The 21513-nt window shown below is 37.0% G+C and overlaps 1 protein-coding gene across 1 annotated transcript in view; it reads left to right on the top strand.

Moving 5' to 3' along the window:
• Window positions 1-21513, top strand: part of Mcm6 (minichromosome maintenance 6) — a 103995-nt gene that overhangs the window by 69022 nt on the left and 13460 nt on the right. The window contains exons 11-14 of the mRNA XM_089244308.1: window positions 2988-3143; window positions 3793-4083; window positions 4940-5075; window positions 16248-16409. Of these exons, the coding sequence (XP_089100434.1) occupies window positions 2988-3143; window positions 3793-4083; window positions 4940-5075; window positions 16248-16409 (745 nt within the window). The remainder of the gene's footprint in view (window positions 1-2987; window positions 3144-3792; window positions 4084-4939; window positions 5076-16247; window positions 16410-21513) is intronic.

The following is a 21513-nucleotide window of genomic DNA, read 5'->3' as shown; positions in this document are numbered from 1 at the left end:
GATTAGGCCGCGGATCACTTAAGTAATCTGGGAATGTGCCACGGATAACTTGAGTGATGTAGAACCGCACTGGTGGCCGCACCAATGTTTTAAAACTGTGTCACATGTCACTCAAGGAATCTCTAAATGTGCCACAGATCTCTTAAATGGTCTGGAATTGTGCTAGGGGTCACTTAAGCGATCTGTAAATGTGCCACTTGGTTCATTTTTACAAAATTAAGTTGGAGAAGGACAGGCCACATCATAACCCCAGGTCCACATTTGGTCCGCACAAGCCAAATGCTTACCGCTGGTCAAGGATTACCAAGGGCTTAGAGGTAGGGTTGCAATGAATTTCTTGAGCAATTTTGAGTTCTTAGTCTTATATGATCTTAAGGAATAGCATTGAAATTGACAAATTGATTATAATAACGTATAAAGATATTTTCTTTCGAAATGTTAATGCTTTTAAAAAATATTTTTCGCATTAAAAAATAAATTTTTGATCGTCTGTGGGGAGACCACGAGCTCCCAACCCAGATTCTACCCCCCCCCCTCCCATACGTCTGATCCCACCAATATGCGCTAGGAGGAAGAGGAAGGGGACAGAGCTCTGACAAAATTTTGCTTACGGGGGGGGGGGGGGGGTCAGAGTTTTGCTGACTTTTTCTGACAAGGAGGTGGTCAAAAACGGCTAAAAATTTGCTAACATAATACTTGAACGGCCCAGTATTTTAAAGCATGCATGTGCTCAACCCTGTGGCCTGCCTCAAGTGGCCCCGGTACACTTAAAAATAAATTAAGTGGCTCGCGGCACATTCATACCTCATTTCAATGACCCGCGGCATATTTCCAGATCACTCAAGTGGGTCGCTGTGAATTCTTACTTCAATTGAGCAGCCTGAGGCAAATTTCCCGATCACTCAAGTAGCCCGCTGCACATTCCGGATTGCTTGAATGATCCGCTGAACATTTACAGATCACACAAATAGCCTGTGGTGCTGTTGTAGATCACTTAATCAAGTGGCCCGCGACACGTTTTCAAATCAATGAAGTGGCCCCACACTCTTCAAAAGATTGAGTTAAGTTGAAATGTGCCGCGAGTCATTCAGAGGGTCTGAAAGTGTGCCACGGGCTGCTTGAGTCATCAGGAAATGTGCCACAAGTCACTTGAATGATCTGAAAGTGCATAGCGGGCCACTATAGTGGTCTGGAAATGTGTCAAGAGCGCCACTAAAATGTATATATAATGCATATATGAATGTATGTCTGTTTGTCCTTTATCTGATGGGAGGATCTCCAATCACCAAAAACCCTGCTGCCTGCTGGTGAGAATGGGGGAAAGCATCGTCTTTCCTGAACAGGCTCTGCCCATTTTCAAAGGATTTATCTGAATATGCTTAACTGTCGAACGGTTAATGTTATGTAAAGCTGAATAAGTTATCATTCGGAAATGCCCCAGTATAACAATACTCAGTGGACCGGAGAAACAAATCATCATAGATGGAATATATATATTAATATTTACTATGGAAAGTGCATCTGGACCAGAGAGCAATATCGTTATAAAGATGCAAGAATGTTATAGAGCAGCGGTCCTCAACCTTTTTGGCTTGCGGAGCCCTTTCCAGTACATAATGTCTATGGCGAAGCCCCATAGACATATTTTTTATTTCTCCATCAATGTTACTGATTTACTTTTATTATTCACAAAAAAATTTATTATTTTTTCAAATTTATATATTTTTTTATATTTTCCTCGAGCGGCACCTGTAGAGTTCACACAGAGCCCCAAGTGCTCCACGGAGCACCAGTTGAGAACCACTGTTATAGAGTGTATCATATAGGATTTTCACTGCATATTAATATTATATTTATTTTTAAGACTTGAGCTGTTCCTAGAACCAATAAAAAGATTTTCCATAGAAACCTATGGAAAATCACATTTTGGCTATCACAAATGTGATTCCAGAATGAATTATCTTCGTTAGCCAAAGTGCTGCTGTATATTTTTTCATGAAAATACTGTTTTTTTTTTGGGTGGTAGGCTATCGTGCATGTTTTAAATTTTTCGAGGTTTTTGTGATCCTCGATTGTGGGCTGCGAATACTAACTTATTCACCAGAATATAAAGTACCGCATATACTCGTGTATAAGCCGAGTTTTTTGTGGAAAAATTCGTTCCTCAAGTTGGGGGGGGGGTGTTCGGCTTATACTCGGGTCAGTTTTTGATGACAAAATATTGACCCCTGCAATCAGTAGTCATTTTTGTAGGCGGCATTATTGGTATGAGATATGTTCAAACCCCACAGAACCAATAATGTCAAAGCCAAGGCAAAGAAAATATCATTGGCTTTAATACCAGGTGAGCTAACATCGATTGTACAGCCTTTAGATGTGATCATGAACAAGCCTCTCAAAGACTATTTGAGTAATTTGCGGATCGAATGGATGAGTTCCGATGATAAAGAAACTACAAAATAGTGGTGCCATGAAGAAACCTGACATTGGCCTAGTGTGCCAATGGGTACATGCAGTGTGGAATTCTGTTTCCACCGAAATTATCATCTGATCCTTCAAAAAGTGTTGCATGAGCAATGCGATGGACGGAACTGAAGATGATATCCTCTTTGAAAGTGACAACGGAGATGACAGCTCAGATGAGGATTAAAACGAAGATGCCGCACCCCCCATGATGATCTGATGGATTACGATGAGCTTGGAGACTCAGAAGAAACAGATTAAAAAGTTTGAGAATCATTTTCTATTTTAAATTTCCATGAGATATTCATTTTGCATGAAAATATAAGAATTTTTTTTCTCTAAAATACACAGATTTTTGGGGGGTCGACTTATACACGGGTTTTCAATTTATTGCGGCTTTGGTCATCCTGAAGTGGGGGGGGGGGTCGGCTTATACACGATAAGCCGAGTATATACGGTATTTAAATATATGTGTGTGCACATATATATATTTGAACTAATGGAAACGTTTTCTTTTTTATCAGGCTACTCTCAGTGCACGAACATCTATACTTGCTGCTGCTAATCCAATAGGAGGACGTTATGATCGTACTAAATCTTTAAAACAAAACGTTGCTATGTCAGCTCCTATCATGTCTCGTTTTGATTTGTTCTTCATATTAGTTGATGAAGGGAATGAGGTACTCCTGTTTCTGTTATATTGTTTTCGTTTTATTATCTTACCTTACCACTTCATCAAATGTTCTATAATTGTTTAATCTTCAATCATATATTATCAGTAAAGTATGAAATCCAGCATTCTATAGAATGCCTGGTTTTAACTAAAGTGATGAACTCTTTTATTCTAGCATGTTTAGCAAAACGTTTATGTTGTACAGGGCTGTTTTTTTTTTAAATGATCAGGTTTTGAAATCCTTAGAGTTGACAGCATGAACTCAGTTTTACAGATCAGAAACATGTAGCAAAAAAGCTTTTTTTTTAGGTATTGCGTATTTTACAGTAATTTGTTTTAGTATATTTCAAAAGTCATTAGAACATCAAATCCCAAACTGTTCTCTGCAGAAAGATGAGTTTGCTGATTATTTTTTACATACCCCCTGAATGACCCCTCACTCTTAAGGATGGGAATTGATGTAATGTATTGTAGATTTTTTACTTTTTTTTTTTTTTTAATATTATTTATGAGAGATCTCAACATCAGCATATCTGATACATGATTAATTCATTTGTTTAATAACCTGCAATGATATTTTTTCTTGTAGCACATGAATAAATTTACATATGATTCTTGAAATTATTTTCTGATTCCTGATTATTATACTAATTTAGGTGACAGATTATGGAATTGCCAGAAAAATAATTGATCTTCATCGTCATAACACTGAATCCATTGAACGGATATATAATCTTCATGAAATAATCAGATACATCCTTTTTGCTCGACAATTCAAACCAAAGATCAGCAAAGAAGCCCAGGATTTATTGGTTGAACAGTATAAACGATTGCGGTTACGAGATGCTGGAGGCATATCAAAATCATCGTATCGTGTTACTGTCAGGCAGTTAGAGAGCATGGTCAGATTATCTGAAGCTATCGCTAGACTTCATTGTTGTGATGAAGTAAGTAATATTTTATACAGACTTAATTAACAAGGAGTGAGACTGCGCACTAATTTATGGAACCTCTCTAAGGACACTTTTTGTTCCTGTGTGGAGCAGTGACACCCCTCCCCACTCTGGTCTTTTTTGCTTGGAGGATAACTTCATCTCTGTGTAATCATGAGTACCGGGTGGTTTGAAGGTGTGACCAGCGTGTGCAAGTCACTGGAGTTTATTATTTTTTCTTTTTTGTGTTTACCCAACTTTGAGGCAGGAATGTGAGCTGATCCCACGAAAAAAAAATCTCTATGAAGGGAATAGGCAGACCCTCATAAGATACTTTCAAAACACAAAATTTCAGCATCTGCCACTTTCACTTTTAATTTGGAAGAAGTGTTTTATGTGTTCGTAGTGCTTCCATTTATCTCAGATGACACAAATTCAACAATTGGTAGCAATAGATATTCCTTTCCTCTCGTCCTCTGCTATATACAACTAATCGGTTTCACAAAATTATCATGTGAATTTGCATAAATTTTGTCACAGAAAGACAAGAAGTAGAGTAGATGAAAGTAAAGTATGATATGATTCTACATTTTTCACACACAAGGAACTCAGATGATTGTTTGGCATAAATATCTTGTGTCTTAGAAATATTTGTTCACATCAGATGATCATTTTCAGATAGTACTTTGTTTCCTTATAATGAGAAGTTGCTTCATTCAATCAAAAAATTCATCACACAGAAATTTTGTTATGGGAAATGATTTTCAATGTAGATTAAATTGACAAAAATGTGAGTTCTTGTAACATGTAAAAATACACTGTATTTATTTTAGAAATTCCATAGTATTGAAAAAACTGAAACAATTTTTAGGTACAAGTGCGACATGTGAAAGAAGCATACAGGTTATTAAGCCGCTCTATTATGCGTATTGAACAACCCGACATTTACTTACTTGATGATGATAATGAACAAATGGAGATGGAAGAGGCTGAGAACATTCCACCAGGTGATTGTGTGTTGACTATTTTATGATGCCACTTGATTTTTATGCTTAAATTGTATGCAGACTTGGAAAACAATACATTGGCACCTCTCCTAATGAGGATTTTCCTGATGCCCAGTCTTGTGGAACTATGTTTTATAATGTATTTTACTTTCCATTAGCAGACAGTAAAATCAGGTGAAAATTTTTTTTCACCTGAGTGCTTAATTGCCAAACATTGTGTTTATGCTTCCAAAATTCTTTCCCATTTTGCAACAATTTCTTTCCGAGTATAAAAAAATTGAAAACTTATAAAAAAATTTAGCCCATTTGAAGTGCTGCTGTTCCAGACAGCAAATAGTGCCCTCAGTAAGCAAAAATCATCTTAAATAGACTGGTGTGTGAAATATTTTATGACAGCCGCTCTTTCAAACAAGGTGTCAAAAGCCTGAAACACCAAAAACAAGCTGAGGAAAAGATGTTTGATAACAAAAGACAGTGCAGTTGTTTTTTGAAAAGGAGTGAGGGTTAACGAAAATATTCTTGTAAGTTAATTTCTCTGCTCCAGGTAATAAATATCTCTGAAATTTTTTACTAGTACACTTAGTTCTATATTAACTTAGTTTAATATTCAAACTATAGTTATTATACAATAATTTAGTACACGCGCTCTCTCACACAGTGACGATCGGCATATAAAAACGTGAATGGGGCGAGAGTATTGCCAGATTTTTTTTTTGCACATGCATTCTCACTTTTCTGACAAAGAAGAATTTATTTGTGAGGCATTTCAGTAATATATTTAATAATATCTGTTCCAAATCCTATATTTTGCTGCTCCAAAACTGCTCCAAAATGGACTTTGTCACTTCCCACCCCTGCAAGAAGTATTTTTTTTTCCAGATTTTATGTAGCTGATAAGTGCTTTTCCCCTCCACTACAGAGAATAGTAATAAAAAAACAAGAAAGAAAAATACTCTATATTTTTCTGTTATTTATACTAGTATGTCATCATATTATTTATACTGTACACATATTTCTACATTACCCCAAAGCGAAGGAAAAAGTCTCTTTCTCCTTTTGTTTCAAACAAAGGTTGACTCTGCCCACTGGCAGTTGATCTGATAATTTTGGGGGGAACAGAAATCATGTTTTCAAGCAAAGCCCCTTCTGTACAGAGCTAGCTAGGCATTGCCGAAATAAGAGGGTTTTAAGGATGTAATTGCCAAAATAAAAGACATCAAGTTAGGCAAGATATCTTGCCATATTGCCAATGTAAGTGTTAAAAGACGACTTCCAGCAGCAACAAATACATATTAAAATTTGCTTAATATATACGTTTGAAATTAAAATGTGCTTATAAACTAAGTAAGAGAAGAACGATCCAAGTTTTTTATTATTATTTTATTTTTTTATTTTTATTTTTATTTTTTTTATTGTTTGGCTAACAAAAATTTGAAGCATGAGATTTATAGACACACTACTCTCACAATTCTGAGAAGTTTTTCTTCACCTACTTGATTCCTGCAATCACGTACCCAGCCTTTCACTTTGCTATCAAAAAACAGAACCAATCTGTGGTCACATTGTATTCAATATGTCTTAAAATGGCCTACTTTTGTCCAGGGTTGGGTTTTTCACGTCAAAAACTGGTTTTTGATATGACAAGCGTCAAAAACTGGTTTAAACTGTCGAAAGCCGTCAAAAACCGAAATGAATGCTTTTTGATAATATTTTAAACACAATAGGTATATAACATGATGAAAAACTTAACTTTTAAACTTAATTTTTAAACATTAATTTATTACAATAATTAAAACAAAATATTAATTATAATTTGCAATTTTGAGTTTTTCAACATAAAAGTCTAGAACATATAAAATATAATTTTGTGGTTCATTTTATCTAAGCTACTGATTACCTTTGTTCAATTTGCTAAGTGGAATAGAGCTGCTTATTCAAAATATGTATGATAGGGGAGAGATCACAGAGTTAGGTTTTAGATTTCAGAAACTATAAATCAGTATTAAAACAGTAAAAAACTTATAGTCAATGTTGTCAAATAGTTTTTTAACCTGATAGATATGCTAAATAAAACAAAACTTACTTTTAACGTAGATTAAAGGGTATTATATTCGGAATTGTAATTACTGAGAGTCTATTTTGATATTTTCAATTTTCTGACCTGCCCAAAATTTTATTCCATGTAAAAATTCTCTCACAGAATCTGTTAATACACTAATTAAACTCATTTATTTTCATCTAAAAATTTCTTACAGCTGTATAAAATTCTGTATAAATTCACAGAGTTTTAGAAAGTATTTTCAACCAAAGCAGAGCTCACAAGACTTGATACCCAAAGTATTTGTTTTGCACATTTAAAATTAAATACAGCTTTAATTGGAAAACCATAGCATTATAAATGCTAGTAAATATGCCATATCATAGCGCAGAAGCAAGAATGACTAAGGATAAGTTACAGGAGTTTCTTAAGCGTCATGTACAAGCTAGCATTGCCAAATTAAATGGCATTTTGGTTCTACAATTTAGTATTTTGATTGCTATATATATTTGAATGTTGTGCACAATAAGAGTATCTCAGTGATTTATCTAAATAATTTAATAATAACAGAAATCAACATTACATATATGATGTAATAAACTTTTTTAAACACTTATCTGTTCTAAAAAAAGTACACCAGATGGTTTATATCATAGCACATATATATTAGCAGTTGAAGAAATTTTGGAAGGTCAAGAATCATCTTGAATCAAAGAAAATGTCAAATCATTCCATAGTTTTCCTTCCAGTGTTTATACTATGCTTTATTCAAATTGTATATTTTATAAGGAAAAAAAACCATTTATATTTTGCCCAAAATAATTCTGTAAAGAGTAGAAAATTATTTTAGAATCGCATCAAATATTTATTCCTTGTACACTGAAGAGCCAAAAAAACTGGTACACCTGCCTAATATCGTGTAGTGCCCCCGCGAGCCCGCAGAAGTGCCGCAACACGACTTGGCATGGACTCGACTAATGTCTGAAGTAGTGCTGGAGGTAATTGACACCATGAATCCTGCAGGACTGTCCATAAATCCATAGGAGTAAGAGGGGGTGGAGATCTCTTCTGAAAAGCACGTTGCAAGGCATCCCAGATATGTTCAATAATGTTCGTGTCTGGGGATTTAGGTGGCCAGCGGAAGTGTCTAAAGTCAGAAGAGTGTTCCTGGAGCCACTTTGTAGCAATTCTGGACGTGTGGGGTATCGCATTGTCCTGTTGAAATTGTCCAAGTCCGTCAGAATGCACAATGGACATGAATGGGTGCAGGTGATCAGACAGGATGCTTACGTACCTATCACCTGTCAGAGTCATGTCTAGACGTATCAGGGGTCCCATATCACGCCAACAGCACACGCCCCATACCATCACAGAGCCTCCACCAGCTTGAACAGTCCCCTGTTGACATGTAGGGTCCATGGATTCATGAGGTTGTCTCCATACCCGTACACGTCCATCAGCTCGAAGCAATTGGAACCGAGACTCGTCAGACCAGGCGACGTGTTTCCAGTCCTCAACAGTCCAATGTTGGTGTTGTCGGGCCCAGGCGAGGCGTAAAGCTTTGTGTCGTGCAGTCATCAAGGGTACACGAGTGGGCCTTCGGCTCCAAAAGCCCATATCGATGATGTTTCGTTGAATGGTTCGTACGCTGACACTTGTTGATGGCCCAGCATTGAAATCTGCAGCAATTTGCGGAAGGGTTGCACGTCTGTCACATTTAATGATTCTCGTCAGTCGTCGTTGGTCCCGTTCTTGCATGATCTTTTTCCGGCTGCAGCGATGTCGTAGATTTAATTTTTTTACCGGATTCCAGATATTCATGGTACACTTGTGAAATGGTCGTACGTGAAAATCAAATTTGATCGCTACCTCGGAGATGCTATGTCCCATCTCTCGTGCGCCGACTATAACACCACGTTCAAACTCACTTAAATCTCGATAACCTGCCATTGTAGCAGCAGTAACTGATCTAACAACTATGCCAGACACTGGTTGTGTTATATAGGCGTTGCCGACCACGGCACCATACTCTGATTGGTTCCATATCTATTTATTTGCATACACATGCCTGGACCAGTTTTTTTGGCTCTTCAGTTTATTACATAGTCACTTTAAATATTACATGCAATTAACATGTGCATTTCCAATGGGAATTTTTATATTTAAAAGCAATATTTGAGGTTTTTGATGCAGAAGTGCAGACAGTTTAAACCCCGTTTTAAACTGTCAAAAACTGCCATTTGTCAAAAACCTACCAACCCTGCTTTTGTCCTACTTTCTTGGTTGTGTTCTACTTTCTAGTTTTTGTCCTACTTTTCCTTACGAGTTCCCTACTTTCGTTGAATGGTTCGTACGCTGACACTTGTTGATGGCCCAGCATTGAAATCTGCAGCAATTTGCGGAAGGGCAATTTGCAATTTTTACTTTTTTACCAAATCCTATCAATAAAATTTGTGTAATTGATTTTAATTGAAGAGAAAATTATTGATATATTGCCAAATATTACAAATGTTGTAGATGGCAATTAATGATTCTGCCAGAGCAGAAATTCTATCGTATTTAGGGGGGGGGTGTATGCTAACTAGTTGGTTTATTAATTTTTCATTTGCTTAGTTTAAGGGTTTAGTAAATATAGTTGTCATTGAAAACTTCTGTCTGGATGGAATAGACAATAAAAAAAAATTGTATTTACTGCTTCATTGTCCTGTACAGTAACATTCATCACTCAAAAATAAGGTACAGAATTTTGTGTATAGGTGAAACAACAGTTTCCATTACAAGAGTTGCTATTCTAGGTTTGGTGATTCTGATGCTACCCAATAGCACCCAAATTGTCTTCTGTATTTTTAAGGCATGAAGAGGCATAGGAAATACTTACAATACTCAGTAAAGATCTAGAAATGAAAGTGCTTCATTGGTCAAAAACAATTACACTGGCATTGAACGGTAAAATGTAAAAAATCCCTTTAAAAATGGATGGGCAACGCAGTAAAACCATCTGGTTAACCTTGACTTATTTACGTTGGATCTTGTAATTTACAGGGCTCCCACTCATCCTACTTTCTAGTTTTTGCCCTACTTTTCTACCAAATCCTATCGACAAAATTTGTGTAATTGATTTTAATTGAAGAGAAAATCATTGATATATTGTCAGATATTACAAATGTTGGAGAATGCAATTAATGATTTTGCCAAAGCAGAAATTGTATCATTTTTAAGGTTATTTTGGGGAGGGGGGGGGATGTATGTGGACCATTTGATTGATTAATTTTTCATTTGCTTAGATTGAGGGTTCAACAAGTAGGTTAGTTATTAAAAACTTCTGTCTGGATGGAAAAATAATTTTGTATTTATTACTTCGTGGTCTTGGACAGTACAAATACAACGCCACAACAGGCAGATTGCCCAACAAGATGGCTGACTTAAGAACATCATGGATCCCCGAGCCCTACCTATTACTGCTACAACACCACACATGCACCCAGCCCACCCCCACCCCCCGCAGAACCCCCAACGAATCCGTACATGCGGGAATGTGCGTGTACGTGTAGTGAAACCTGATGTGAAGTTTTTTTTGTTTCTCTGTAATGCTTGTTATGTGTAGTGCTGCCATCTGCCACCAGTTTTTCTAACTATGAGTGAAGTGTTATGATTGAATGATTTATAGTTGTAGGACTGTTGCTCTCTGGCGAGACTTTTTAACGGGGAGATCGGCTCGCATTTGCGCCTTGAAGTTGGGAACAACTAACTCACATTCATCATTCAAAATTACGGTGCAAATAGGTGAAACAACAGTTTGCATTTCAAAGCAGTTGGATACATAGGCCTATTCTAGGTTTGGGGATTCTGCTGCTACCCAATAGCATTCAGTTGTCTTCTGTATTTTTAAGGCATGAAGAGGCATAAACGATATTTGCAATGTGCTCAGCAAAGAGCTAGAAATAGAAGTGCTTCATTTGTCAAAAATGATTACACTGGCATTGAATAGTAAAATGTGAACAAAACAGTAAAATTTAAAAAATGATGAACAGTGCAGTAAAACTATCTGGTTAATCTTGCCTTATTTACATTGGATCTTGTAATCTACACATTTTGCACTGTGCTTTTGAAAGTGGTGTAGAAGGAGAGTCATTCTTAAAAAACGACGTCTTCAAAATTTGCTGTGCATTGTCGAAGAGAGTTGACAGACTGGACTGTGGAAGACTCCAAAAAAGAATGTAATATATATTGTGAAGAGAGACAGAAAAGAATTATTTGTACTTTGGTCAAAAATTTTGGTTTTGTAACCTAGCCATTTCTGTCATTTTGCTTTGGCTTTAGTCAATCTTATAGGATTATTTTTTTTTCTTAGCACTATTTAGTAATAGTGCTAAGAAAAAAAAATTAATGGAAATTTTTTTCAGGAATTTTTATGATTATGGTGTCTCAGAGGGGTACCCTCCACCATCCTATTTTTTGGTCCTGCTTTTTACTATTTTTTTTTTTAATTTTTTGAGTGGAAGCCCTGCAAGTAAATAAGAGATGATAAAATTCATATTTTAAATATTTACATATTGTATAATATTTAAATAAATGTGATAAAGATATTTGTTTTTTGGGTGAAGTCAAGTTGCTAGAATTAATTCAGTTTTTCTCAGAAGTTTTGAATATTTTTAGAGAAAGAGGTTAATTAGGGGTGAAGTCACTTCCAAGAACTTTCTTTCCCATTGAGAAAGTGAAGTCATGAAAGAGAGTGTTAACTGTATAGATAAGATTTTTATCCCTGGAATGGACTAGAGGCTTTGTGGAAATGGCCAATACGCTATCTATGGGAATAATTGTCACAGTTGAAAGTAAGATATGCCTCTTTTCAAAAGTAAATAGCAAATAAATTTCAAAAGCCATAATAAAAACTCTCTCACTATCAAGTCAAATTTTTTGAGGGAAGGTGTATACGGTGTGTTGTGTTTACTATGTGATCGTTCTTCTACGTTGTTGTTTTAACCAGTTATATATTCATCAATGAAACAGGACAATATTTTTTGAGTTATTTTAAAATTTCATCAAAACAATTGCATGTAAAAAACTTCAACGAAGATTGTGAAAATGGTAGCTTGATGAAGGTGACTTCATCAGAAACTTTTCAATCAAAAACTTTTAATCAAACTAGTCATTTTCTGAATTGACATTCAAAATAATTAGTGATTTTAGATTTTTTTTCTATTGATTATTCATCGAGTCACATTTTCATACCGATTTCTGCATGTTGCAATGTAGATTTTTCATTTCCTTTTGACTGCAATTGATTTTCATCGCTCTGAAATGTCAATAAATTTACTTTACCCACCTCGTTGGGCATTTTGTCTGTTGTGGCGTTGTAATTGTATTGTATTTGTATTTACCTTTTTAGAAGAAAGGTTTTGATACCACTTCAAAATATTTATTATAGCCTGATGATTCTCGCAGAAAATTTTAATTTTTTTCAGATGAAGTTTTATTCTAGGGCGTATTTATTAGATTGTATTTTATTTATTTTTTGTGGTGTAAGGACCTTGTTGGGTCAAACTGTGCCAAAACAACCAACCAATTAAAAATGATTGTTCTTGTCCTGCTAAGAAAGGAGGCATATTTATAAGGAGACAGTTGTCCCTTGCCCCTCTTAACAGAGGCAGACTTCATAATGTTTCCGCCCTAGGCAGTACTAATTTTTTTGCCTCCAGTTTGCTCTTATATATATTTGGTTTCTTAATTTCTTTCCAAAAAATCATGCTTAACCCCCCCCCCCACCCATCCTCTTTTCAATTTTCGAAATGAAAGACAATTCAGAAAATGTCATTACTGTCTGTTGTTCCAAATATGGTTTTGAGTAGGGAGGGGCCTACTGTTTCATACTGTTACGAAAAATATTGTAGCACAACTTTTGAAGAAACTCTCGAGACAATAATGTCCTGTTGCAAACCAGAAATGTCAAGATGTGTTCGAAGTTCCTGGATTTATCTAGAAGGTCTCTAGATGGTGGTGCTACAAAACCGGAACTATAGAAGAATTCTAGAATTTTTATTGTATCTATAAAAACAGTCAGAGTTGTTGCTTGATCCTGAATGCAAGGTTCGTATTTGTAGTTCGCTCTTGTAAATAGCTCTCCTATTTTCTATAAAAATATATCCGTAATGTCTTGCAAATTGTTTTCTCTGCTTATTTCAAGGACTTGGGAGAAATTATCCGGAACAATTTGGTGTCAGAAGTGGGATAATTAAAGGGCTTGAATGGTGAAAACAAGAGGCAAGGAGATGGACGAGATGCGAGAACAGCTGAACCAGTTGATGAACATTATGTGCCAAATAGAATTGGACACAGTGGAAGAGATGAACAAATCTGTCAACACGTCCATCGCTGAAGTCAAGGGAGACGTTACCACTGTGAATGATAAGATCAAGTGGACGAGCTCAGATGTCAATGCAACACTTTCCAGAATGAAAGAGGAAATGGCCACATCGATTGCCAGAGTGAAGGAAGACATAGCTGTTGTTGGAAGCAGAGTGGACGGAATAGTTGACACCATAAAAGAACTCTCCCAAGAAATGAATTTCATCACTGTGCAGATGAATGATGTTTATGATAAGCTCTCAAAAAGGATACTGGAACTCAAAGAAAATTCAGGAACCTATTGTTTTCTGCAGACGCTCACCATGTCCTGCCTGCCATAGCTGATGTCAGTCAGCCGAACATCAAGCCCTCAACATATGATGGAAGGACATTGTGGTTCATCTACTGGACCCAGTTCGAAATGATCGCCTCTGCGAACGGATGGAACTGTTCTTGCGTAAGGCCTTCTATCTTGCCGCCGCACTCCGAGAGAAAGCTGCTGAAGTGCTTCAGACACTCGCTGCCGAGGACTGATCCAGTTATCCAGCTCTGACGAATGCACTTCAGCTGATGTTCGGAGAAAATTATCTCAAGGACTTTCATCAGCTGCAACTTAAGACCAGGCAGCAGAAGGCTGGTGAAACATTGCAAGAACTGGCTATGGACATATTGTGGAGAAATAATATCTCAAGAAAAATAATATCTTTAATAATCAAAAAAATATTACGGTCCACTCAAAATCTTAACTTAAATTATGTAGATTAATTATTCTCACACATGCACGACAGACTTATAGGATAAGTTGCCATCTGGTGGCAGTGTCAGCAATGTGTTAGGTCTGGCTGTCCATGTACAGCCCCGTTCAGAGGGAACGAAGCTTTTAAGGAAAGAGGATTCATTGAATTAGTTTGATTAGAGGATTCGTTTGTCTAGTGGTCTAGGGTGCTCACCCGGCAAGTGAGAGGATGTGGGTTCAATTCCCCGCAATGACTATTGAATTTTCTTTCTTGGATTTATCTTTGTATCATCCAGCTGCTGAAACCTTTGCAGTAATAGCGGAGAGTGACATCATCTTCGGATAAGCTGAGAGACCTCATTTTGCAAGATGCAGTAGATATGTACTTTCAATCACTTTCCATGGAGAATCTCAACTGAGATGTCTCGCCACTTGATTTCGCAGACAGTGCGGAGAAAATAGATGTCACTGCTGGCGAATGTGATGAATTTATTGATCCTTGCGCCGATTCCATACTCAAAGGTAAGTTCACCAAGAGTGAGGCGTTGGTGGCTGCTTTTGGCTTGGATTGAGAGAAGAGTATCCTGATCTAATGAAGAAATGTGAATGAATGAATGTGTAGTGCTGCCATCTGCAATCAATTTTTTAAACTATTGAGTTTTTCTCAACTCATAGTGATTGAAGTGTAATGAATAAATAATTATACTGATGTGGGCCTGTTCAGGGCCGTCTTTAGAGTATCATGGGGCCCCTGGGCCCAGTAATTTATCTGAGATACCACCTGGCAAATTCTTGAAAATTTTAACTGGGTCTCATTTTTGCGAGGCCCACATTCTCTTGAGGCCCCGGGGGTGGGCCCATGCATTAAGACGGCACTGGGCCTGTTGCTCTCTGCGGCGAGACTTTTTAACGGGGAGATCTGCTCTCATTCGCACCTGGAAGTTGGGAACTGCAGAAAACCAACTTCAGCTGACCACCACTTCAGCAATGGTGGGGTTTGAACCCAGATCCTCGTGATGCGAGTCCGTCACAATGAGCACTCGACCACCACAGCGGCCAAGAAATAGACTGCAAGACCTTGAGGACGATATGTGTGTTTTGTTGCCAACTGTAAGGCCTGTTATCAAGTATCTGTGCTGGCATCAATCGAAAGTTTCACATTAATGATTAATCGAATGAAACTCTATTGAGATGTATTTTTACTCAGTGATTTTTGTTTTGCAGTAAACTGCATTCAAGAAAGGGTGCCCAAGTTTTTAATGTTGTTCTGAAGGGTGCTGCAAACTTCAACAAGTTGGGAAACACTGTTGTAGACATTTTTCACTGCTAGTTCTTGAATGCTATCTTCATGCACCTCTAGTCCATGGTCTTCCCCAAGCACACAATCTCTTTGACAACTGGTGGCTCCTGTTCATGAGAGCTAGCCCCCCTCAAAGTCACGTTCAATAACGCAGTCAGCCCACAGTTTTCTCCGAGCAGAATTTAAAAAAAAAAATCTTCAAACACAAATCTTCAAACACAAAATCTTCAAACACGGTTACAAAAGCACGCTCACTGGAGACTGGAAGGGAAAATATTGAACAAAATTCCATAACAATGTGTGGGTGAAAGCAAAAACTATCAGCCCAGTTGTGATAAAGTAAAAATAAATAAACAAAGCTCAAAATTTTTGCTTGTTATACGAATCGCTTGTTAACCAAAGTTCCACTGTATAAATTGTTCAGTTTAAAAAATGTCAAGTTCAGTGAATTTGGCAGAATTTTAAAATGATGTCTAAAAAACGCCAAGTCATATGTTTGGTGAATTTGGCAGGATTTTGAAGTAATGTCATCAATTTTTAATGTAACTCATTAATTATGGGTCAAATCAAAAAATTAAAAACCCTTTTCTATATCAGTTTTTCGCAAGGAATCATGTGTAATTATTGGACGGTCAATAGTTACCACCCTGTATATATAGATAAACAGTTATGAATAATGTGATTTGTTTTATTGTCTGCTATGACATAGATTTATATTTATTTTTCAAGTCATTCTTATCCAATTTTTAACAGAAAATGGAACAATTGATAGCAATGACGACAACGTTGTCAATGGCACTGACTCATCTCTTAAGGAGAAGTCACAGTCAAAGCTGAAACTTAGTTTTGAAGAATACAAAGCACTTTCAAATATTCTGGTCTTGAGCTTACAAAGAGAAGAAAGAAGAATGGAAGGTATACTGTTTCTTTTGCTTATCAAGGTGCATTGAATTAATATATACTAGTTAATATTGCACTGTGTTATATGATTTCCCCCAATAAAGTTGGCAAAAATTGGTGGCTAGGTTAAATTTAAAATATTTTTCAGCAAAATCAGAATAACCGCCAGGCTATAAATTTTCATTCAACTTCATTGTAAAAGGTTTTTTTTAAGTAATAATTTAATGAAAATGAGAGCTTAATTTCAAGGCCTAATAAGTACAGTGAGAGACAAACTTTTTTAGAAGCAAGCCAAAAAACAGGAAAACATTTTGGTATGCTGGACATATTTGAACTTTGATTTGTAATTTTTATGCTTAAAAATGAAGTGTCAGGATGTATACTTTAAAGACTGCTACGGTTTCATTGCAAATGTGGGACAATGGTTTATCCTTTACAACTGTGAAAAAATAAATTTTATTTTATGCATATTTATTTTTCATATGTGGTTTTTTTTTTTTTTTTTGTCTTTTTTGCATATGCAGGGCTCCCACTTGACCTACTTTCTAGGTTTTGTACTACTTTTCCTACTTTTTTTTACCAAATCTTGTCAACAAAATTTGTAACTTTTTTTAAATGAAAAAAGAATCATCAGAATATTGCCAATAATACAAATATAGTAGACTGTGTTTTAACCATCTCTGCTAAAGCAGAAGTTATATCGTTTTTTAGGTTATTTGGGGATATGTGGTGGCCATTTGGTTTATTAATTTTTCTTTTGCTTAGTTTGAGGGTTCAAAAACTCATTCTGTGTGATTGTTTTAAGTAGTCATTAAAACTTCTACCTAGATAGAAAAATTTCTGTATTTAATATTTGAATGGTTTTGAACAGAAATATATTATTATTACTTTCATTGTACAGAAACTAACATTCAAAATGATGGTGCACATTTTTCATAACAAAGCAGTTGGATACATTGAGGGTACTTCCCCCGTCCTACTGTTTCTAATTTTTTGAGTGGGAGCAATGAAAAAATGTTACATATGCAAAATTTTTTAAATTCAATTATATTTTCCATACACATACACAACAAAGCAACACCCCATTATTATTTTTCTTTAAATACTGAAATCGAAAATTTCTATACAATTTCTATTTTATATTCTGACATCTGCAGTGGGCTGTAGTTTGCCCATCACCAGCAGTGAGGATTTGGATGTTTAGTAGATGGCACTTCAATTTAGGAATCTTCCAAAGAAAACCTTTCTCACAGACTTACTTTTGCCTATGTCACAAATTGTTTGTAAACTTGTTGAAATAGCACTTCTAAAAGCAGTTTTCTGAAGTCTGAAACTAAATATTAAGGGTCAAGAATTCACCAGTAACTAGGGTTGTTTAGTTTAACTCTTTTTTAATAATAATTATTATAATAACATGATCCTCACGTATTCCCAAGGGATCAGCATGATCCGTCCAGGGAATTTGTTAGTGTTAGTAAACATCCATGCTTGAACCAGGATTCGAATCCAGACCTGCACAGTGAGAAGCTAGTTCCCTAACCACTCCACTCCGAGGCGGCTTTCGAGCCTGGTTTTGAGCAATTGTTAAATTAATGGAGTAGGACAGACTAGATTACAATTGCTAGTTGGTGCGAAGTATGGATCATTGAGCTCTCGCAAAATCTTGGTTTCTCTCAATGCCAGAGAGGTTGATCAGTCAATGGCAAGATGGTTGCTTAACCCTTACAGCAGCAACCCCGGGCCCAGATACTTTTGTAAGTTTTCTTCTAATAACATGTTCCCCCCTTCATCTTGTCAATCAACTGTCAGTGGGTGGAGTCAGCTTCAGCTCAAAGTCTGACAGAAGGAGGAGAGAGGATGTTTTTCCCCCATTCTCTTTGAGGTTGTATAGTATTGTGTGTGTGTGCTTACAGCATAAATAACAAAGAAAAAAAAAATTTTTTTCTGTCTTGTTTTTTGTGTTGAGAGAAAGCATTTATCAGCTTGCGCGATCAGAGAAGAAAATAGGTGCCAAAATCCAGAAGGTTTTGTGATTTCTTCGGCAGTTATAATGCAGATCACGGGGTGGGGGGGGGAACAACCATTGAGTAATTTGAAGTAATTCCTTTCTATTTAGCTATTGATGCAATTTGTGGAATCACTGAAGATGTGTCTGGTCTTGGCTCTAGTCAATAACTATGAATTTTTTTCCAGAGTGCTAGGTGGGCCACACTGTAACATGGCTTTGTTAATGCTTGCCTGACCTTTTGACTTAGTGTGTGACATTAAAAACCCCCTCTTAACACACAATCCTCAGATGCATCACCCCTCTTTTACAGCCAAATAATGATTTCCCTTTGTATAATAACAGTATGCATTTCAAACCCCTGACTTACGGTCATCCCTCTTTTACAATGCATGTTATGTTTATTTTGAGTTTCTACTATGTCTATTTAATTCTATGCATGTAGTATGTTGTTTATATTTATAATTACAAACTAAGCTTTTCTACTTACCAACATTTTCTGTGCCGACGTATCACATTGTTTTAGGGGGAGAAGAAACTAATTTCCGAAGTTTGCACTTGAAATGCCGATATTGATGGGGGCACATGTGCTTTATACCTCATTTGTATGTTTAATGATTTGGGAGCTATATATAATCACGACTGTGCTTCAAACCAACCTGCAATAAAGTCGCAGGTCAACTAAACAGCTTGGCTGCTCAGACACTCTCGCTATGGACCTTCCTATCTGTTGCTATTCTTCAAGGTCATCTAGTGATCACGAGTAAAAACTATTGATGGTCGTCCTCGGTCTCACTGCCTTCTCAAGGCCAGTTGATTTTGACCCTGTTTGGATGATCACCTAACTCCATGCATGACTTTACCGATAGTCACGATCGGATGCCGCTTTTCCTTCAGCATCTTGGACTGATCGCCGAATTCCATGCGTGACTCTATTAAGAGCCATAGTTGGATGCCACTTCCTCCTCGACACCTTCAGCCAATCTGTGTGTGATCCTACTCATTTTCAAGCCAGGGACCACATTTTCGTTCCTATCCTGAGCCAGTTGGCGATCCTTCGTCCTGATGTCCATTTCGCTTGTCTGTGCCATTTCAACTTAAAATGGCATTTGGGAAAACGACTGTAATTTCTTCAATAAAGAAGTGATCCTGATTAACTTACGGGGACTGATAAGTATAGGTTGAAATTTCCAGCCCATGAAAGGGTTTCCTTGATTAATATATGTCTTAGTTTGTAATTATTGTAATGAATAGTTTTGTTTCGAAACTGTTGTGTTCATTGTCAGTCAAAGACATACATTGCAACACAGTGTGAGATCAAGTATTTCAGGAGAGTAGTAAATAAATATGCCAAACATTTACTTCTCTTTTGACATACACAAACCAGTTGCAGTCACATTCACGAAAAATTAGCTTAGGCGGCAGGGCGAAAGTAGGCAACTTTCCCCCCCCCCCAAAAAATCACATCATGCACAACCTCTGTAAAGCACATCCTTTCCCCCTTCCGAAGAGCATGTATCCCTTATGTATAGGAGTCCAGCAATTCACCTACGGGGGCGTTCAAGTATTATGCCAGCAGATTTTTAGCCATTTTGGACCCGTCCCCGTCAGCAAAAGTAAGTAAAACTCTAACCCCTCTCTCCCCTTGTCAGCAAAATTACTGATCTCCTGTTGAACAGTATTTTTGCACTTCCTTCTCATAGGAGAGCATGATAAACAACGTATTGAACATTTATGTAAATAGTGGTTGTCTAATGACTTCATTTCTGTGATGTTTCCATGGATTATAAAATTTTATGATGCTAATTAAATTGTAATTTTGCCCTGACTGGTTGTTATTTCCATTCTATTGGCGAATTTCCGATGTGTTGTACAATCACATCATCTATCTCACATTTTTCAGATTTTTTTCCTTTGCCAAACACAATTCCATTGCTGACCAGTAGTACTTATTTTACATCATTTTGAAATTGGAAATTTAGTTGTTATCACCTTGTATATTGTAAATCATTGCTAACTAATCTGCATTAACTATGCTCAAGGTTCATACAGTCCTTGAAAATCCTTGAAAGTGCTTGAAAAAAAAAAAGTTCATTTTCAAGTCTTTAAAAATGCTTGAAAAATTGTAGCAGTCCTTGAAAAAAATAAAAGCATTTTGAAGTGCTTGAAAAGATTTTTCTGCCTTAAATTTCTTTTTTCCGATTCCCCGTTCCTCTCAAACGTTCAACCCATACAAAAAAGAGCGAAGCAATAGCAATGAGTTGCGGGATGTATGGTCACGTAAACCGGAGGTATTTTTCCTTGGTGCTTATTACCTAAAATCTGGCAGCAAAACACGATGCTGCCGCAGGAAATGCAGTCTGAAAACCTCCATGATCGGAAAAGCAAGGTTTCTAGAATATATAGCGGGGGTCCGGTCCCCCTTCCAGGTACAATATATATACACTGCTGGCCACCGTAAATGCAACACCCTGAAGGAAGCATGCAAATAATATGAAATTTACAACATGCATTAGCGGAGGTGAGATATGCAAATGATTAGAATTTCAGCGCAGGCGCACATCACGCGCGCCTGTGGCGCCACTTCAAAGCGCTATTTAAGGCTTGGAGATTTCGACGATTTGAAGTACAGCAATTGTGTTTTTCTTGTGGTTTTTTTCAAAAAAACGATCAATTATGCCTCGTAGAAAACAGCGATCATCTTTTGATCAAGTATCCGAGTTCGACAGAGGAAGGATAGTGGCCTACCGAGATTGTGGATTATCTTTCAGGGAAATCGGTAGTCGTGTTGGACGAAACCAAACAAGTCTAATGCGGATATGTGATCGTTGGATGCAGGAGAGTACGACGGACCGACGTATTCGATCGCATCCACCTCAGTGCACCACTTCACGTGATGACAGGCCTATTGTGCGTATGGCAGTGACGAATCGCTCAGCCACATCACGAACCATAGCACAGCACATTCAGTCTGTACCGCATCATCCAGTGTCTGCGCGTACCATTCGACGCCGTTTACAGCAGAGTGGTCTGTCCGCAAGACGTCCATTGCTTCGTCTACCCTTGACGCAGAACCACAGACGTCTCCGCCGCCAATGGTGCGATGAAAGAAGG

This window comes from Pholcus phalangioides, unplaced genomic scaffold (genome assembly GCF_987345545.1).
Source record: "Pholcus phalangioides strain wild (caught in Gottingen) unplaced genomic scaffold, Ppha-v1.0 ptg000015l_1, whole genome shotgun sequence".
In the NCBI taxonomy this organism is placed as follows: Eukaryota; Metazoa; Arthropoda; class Arachnida; order Araneae; family Pholcidae; genus Pholcus; species Pholcus phalangioides.
This window is presented reverse-complemented; position numbering and strand designations above follow the sequence as displayed.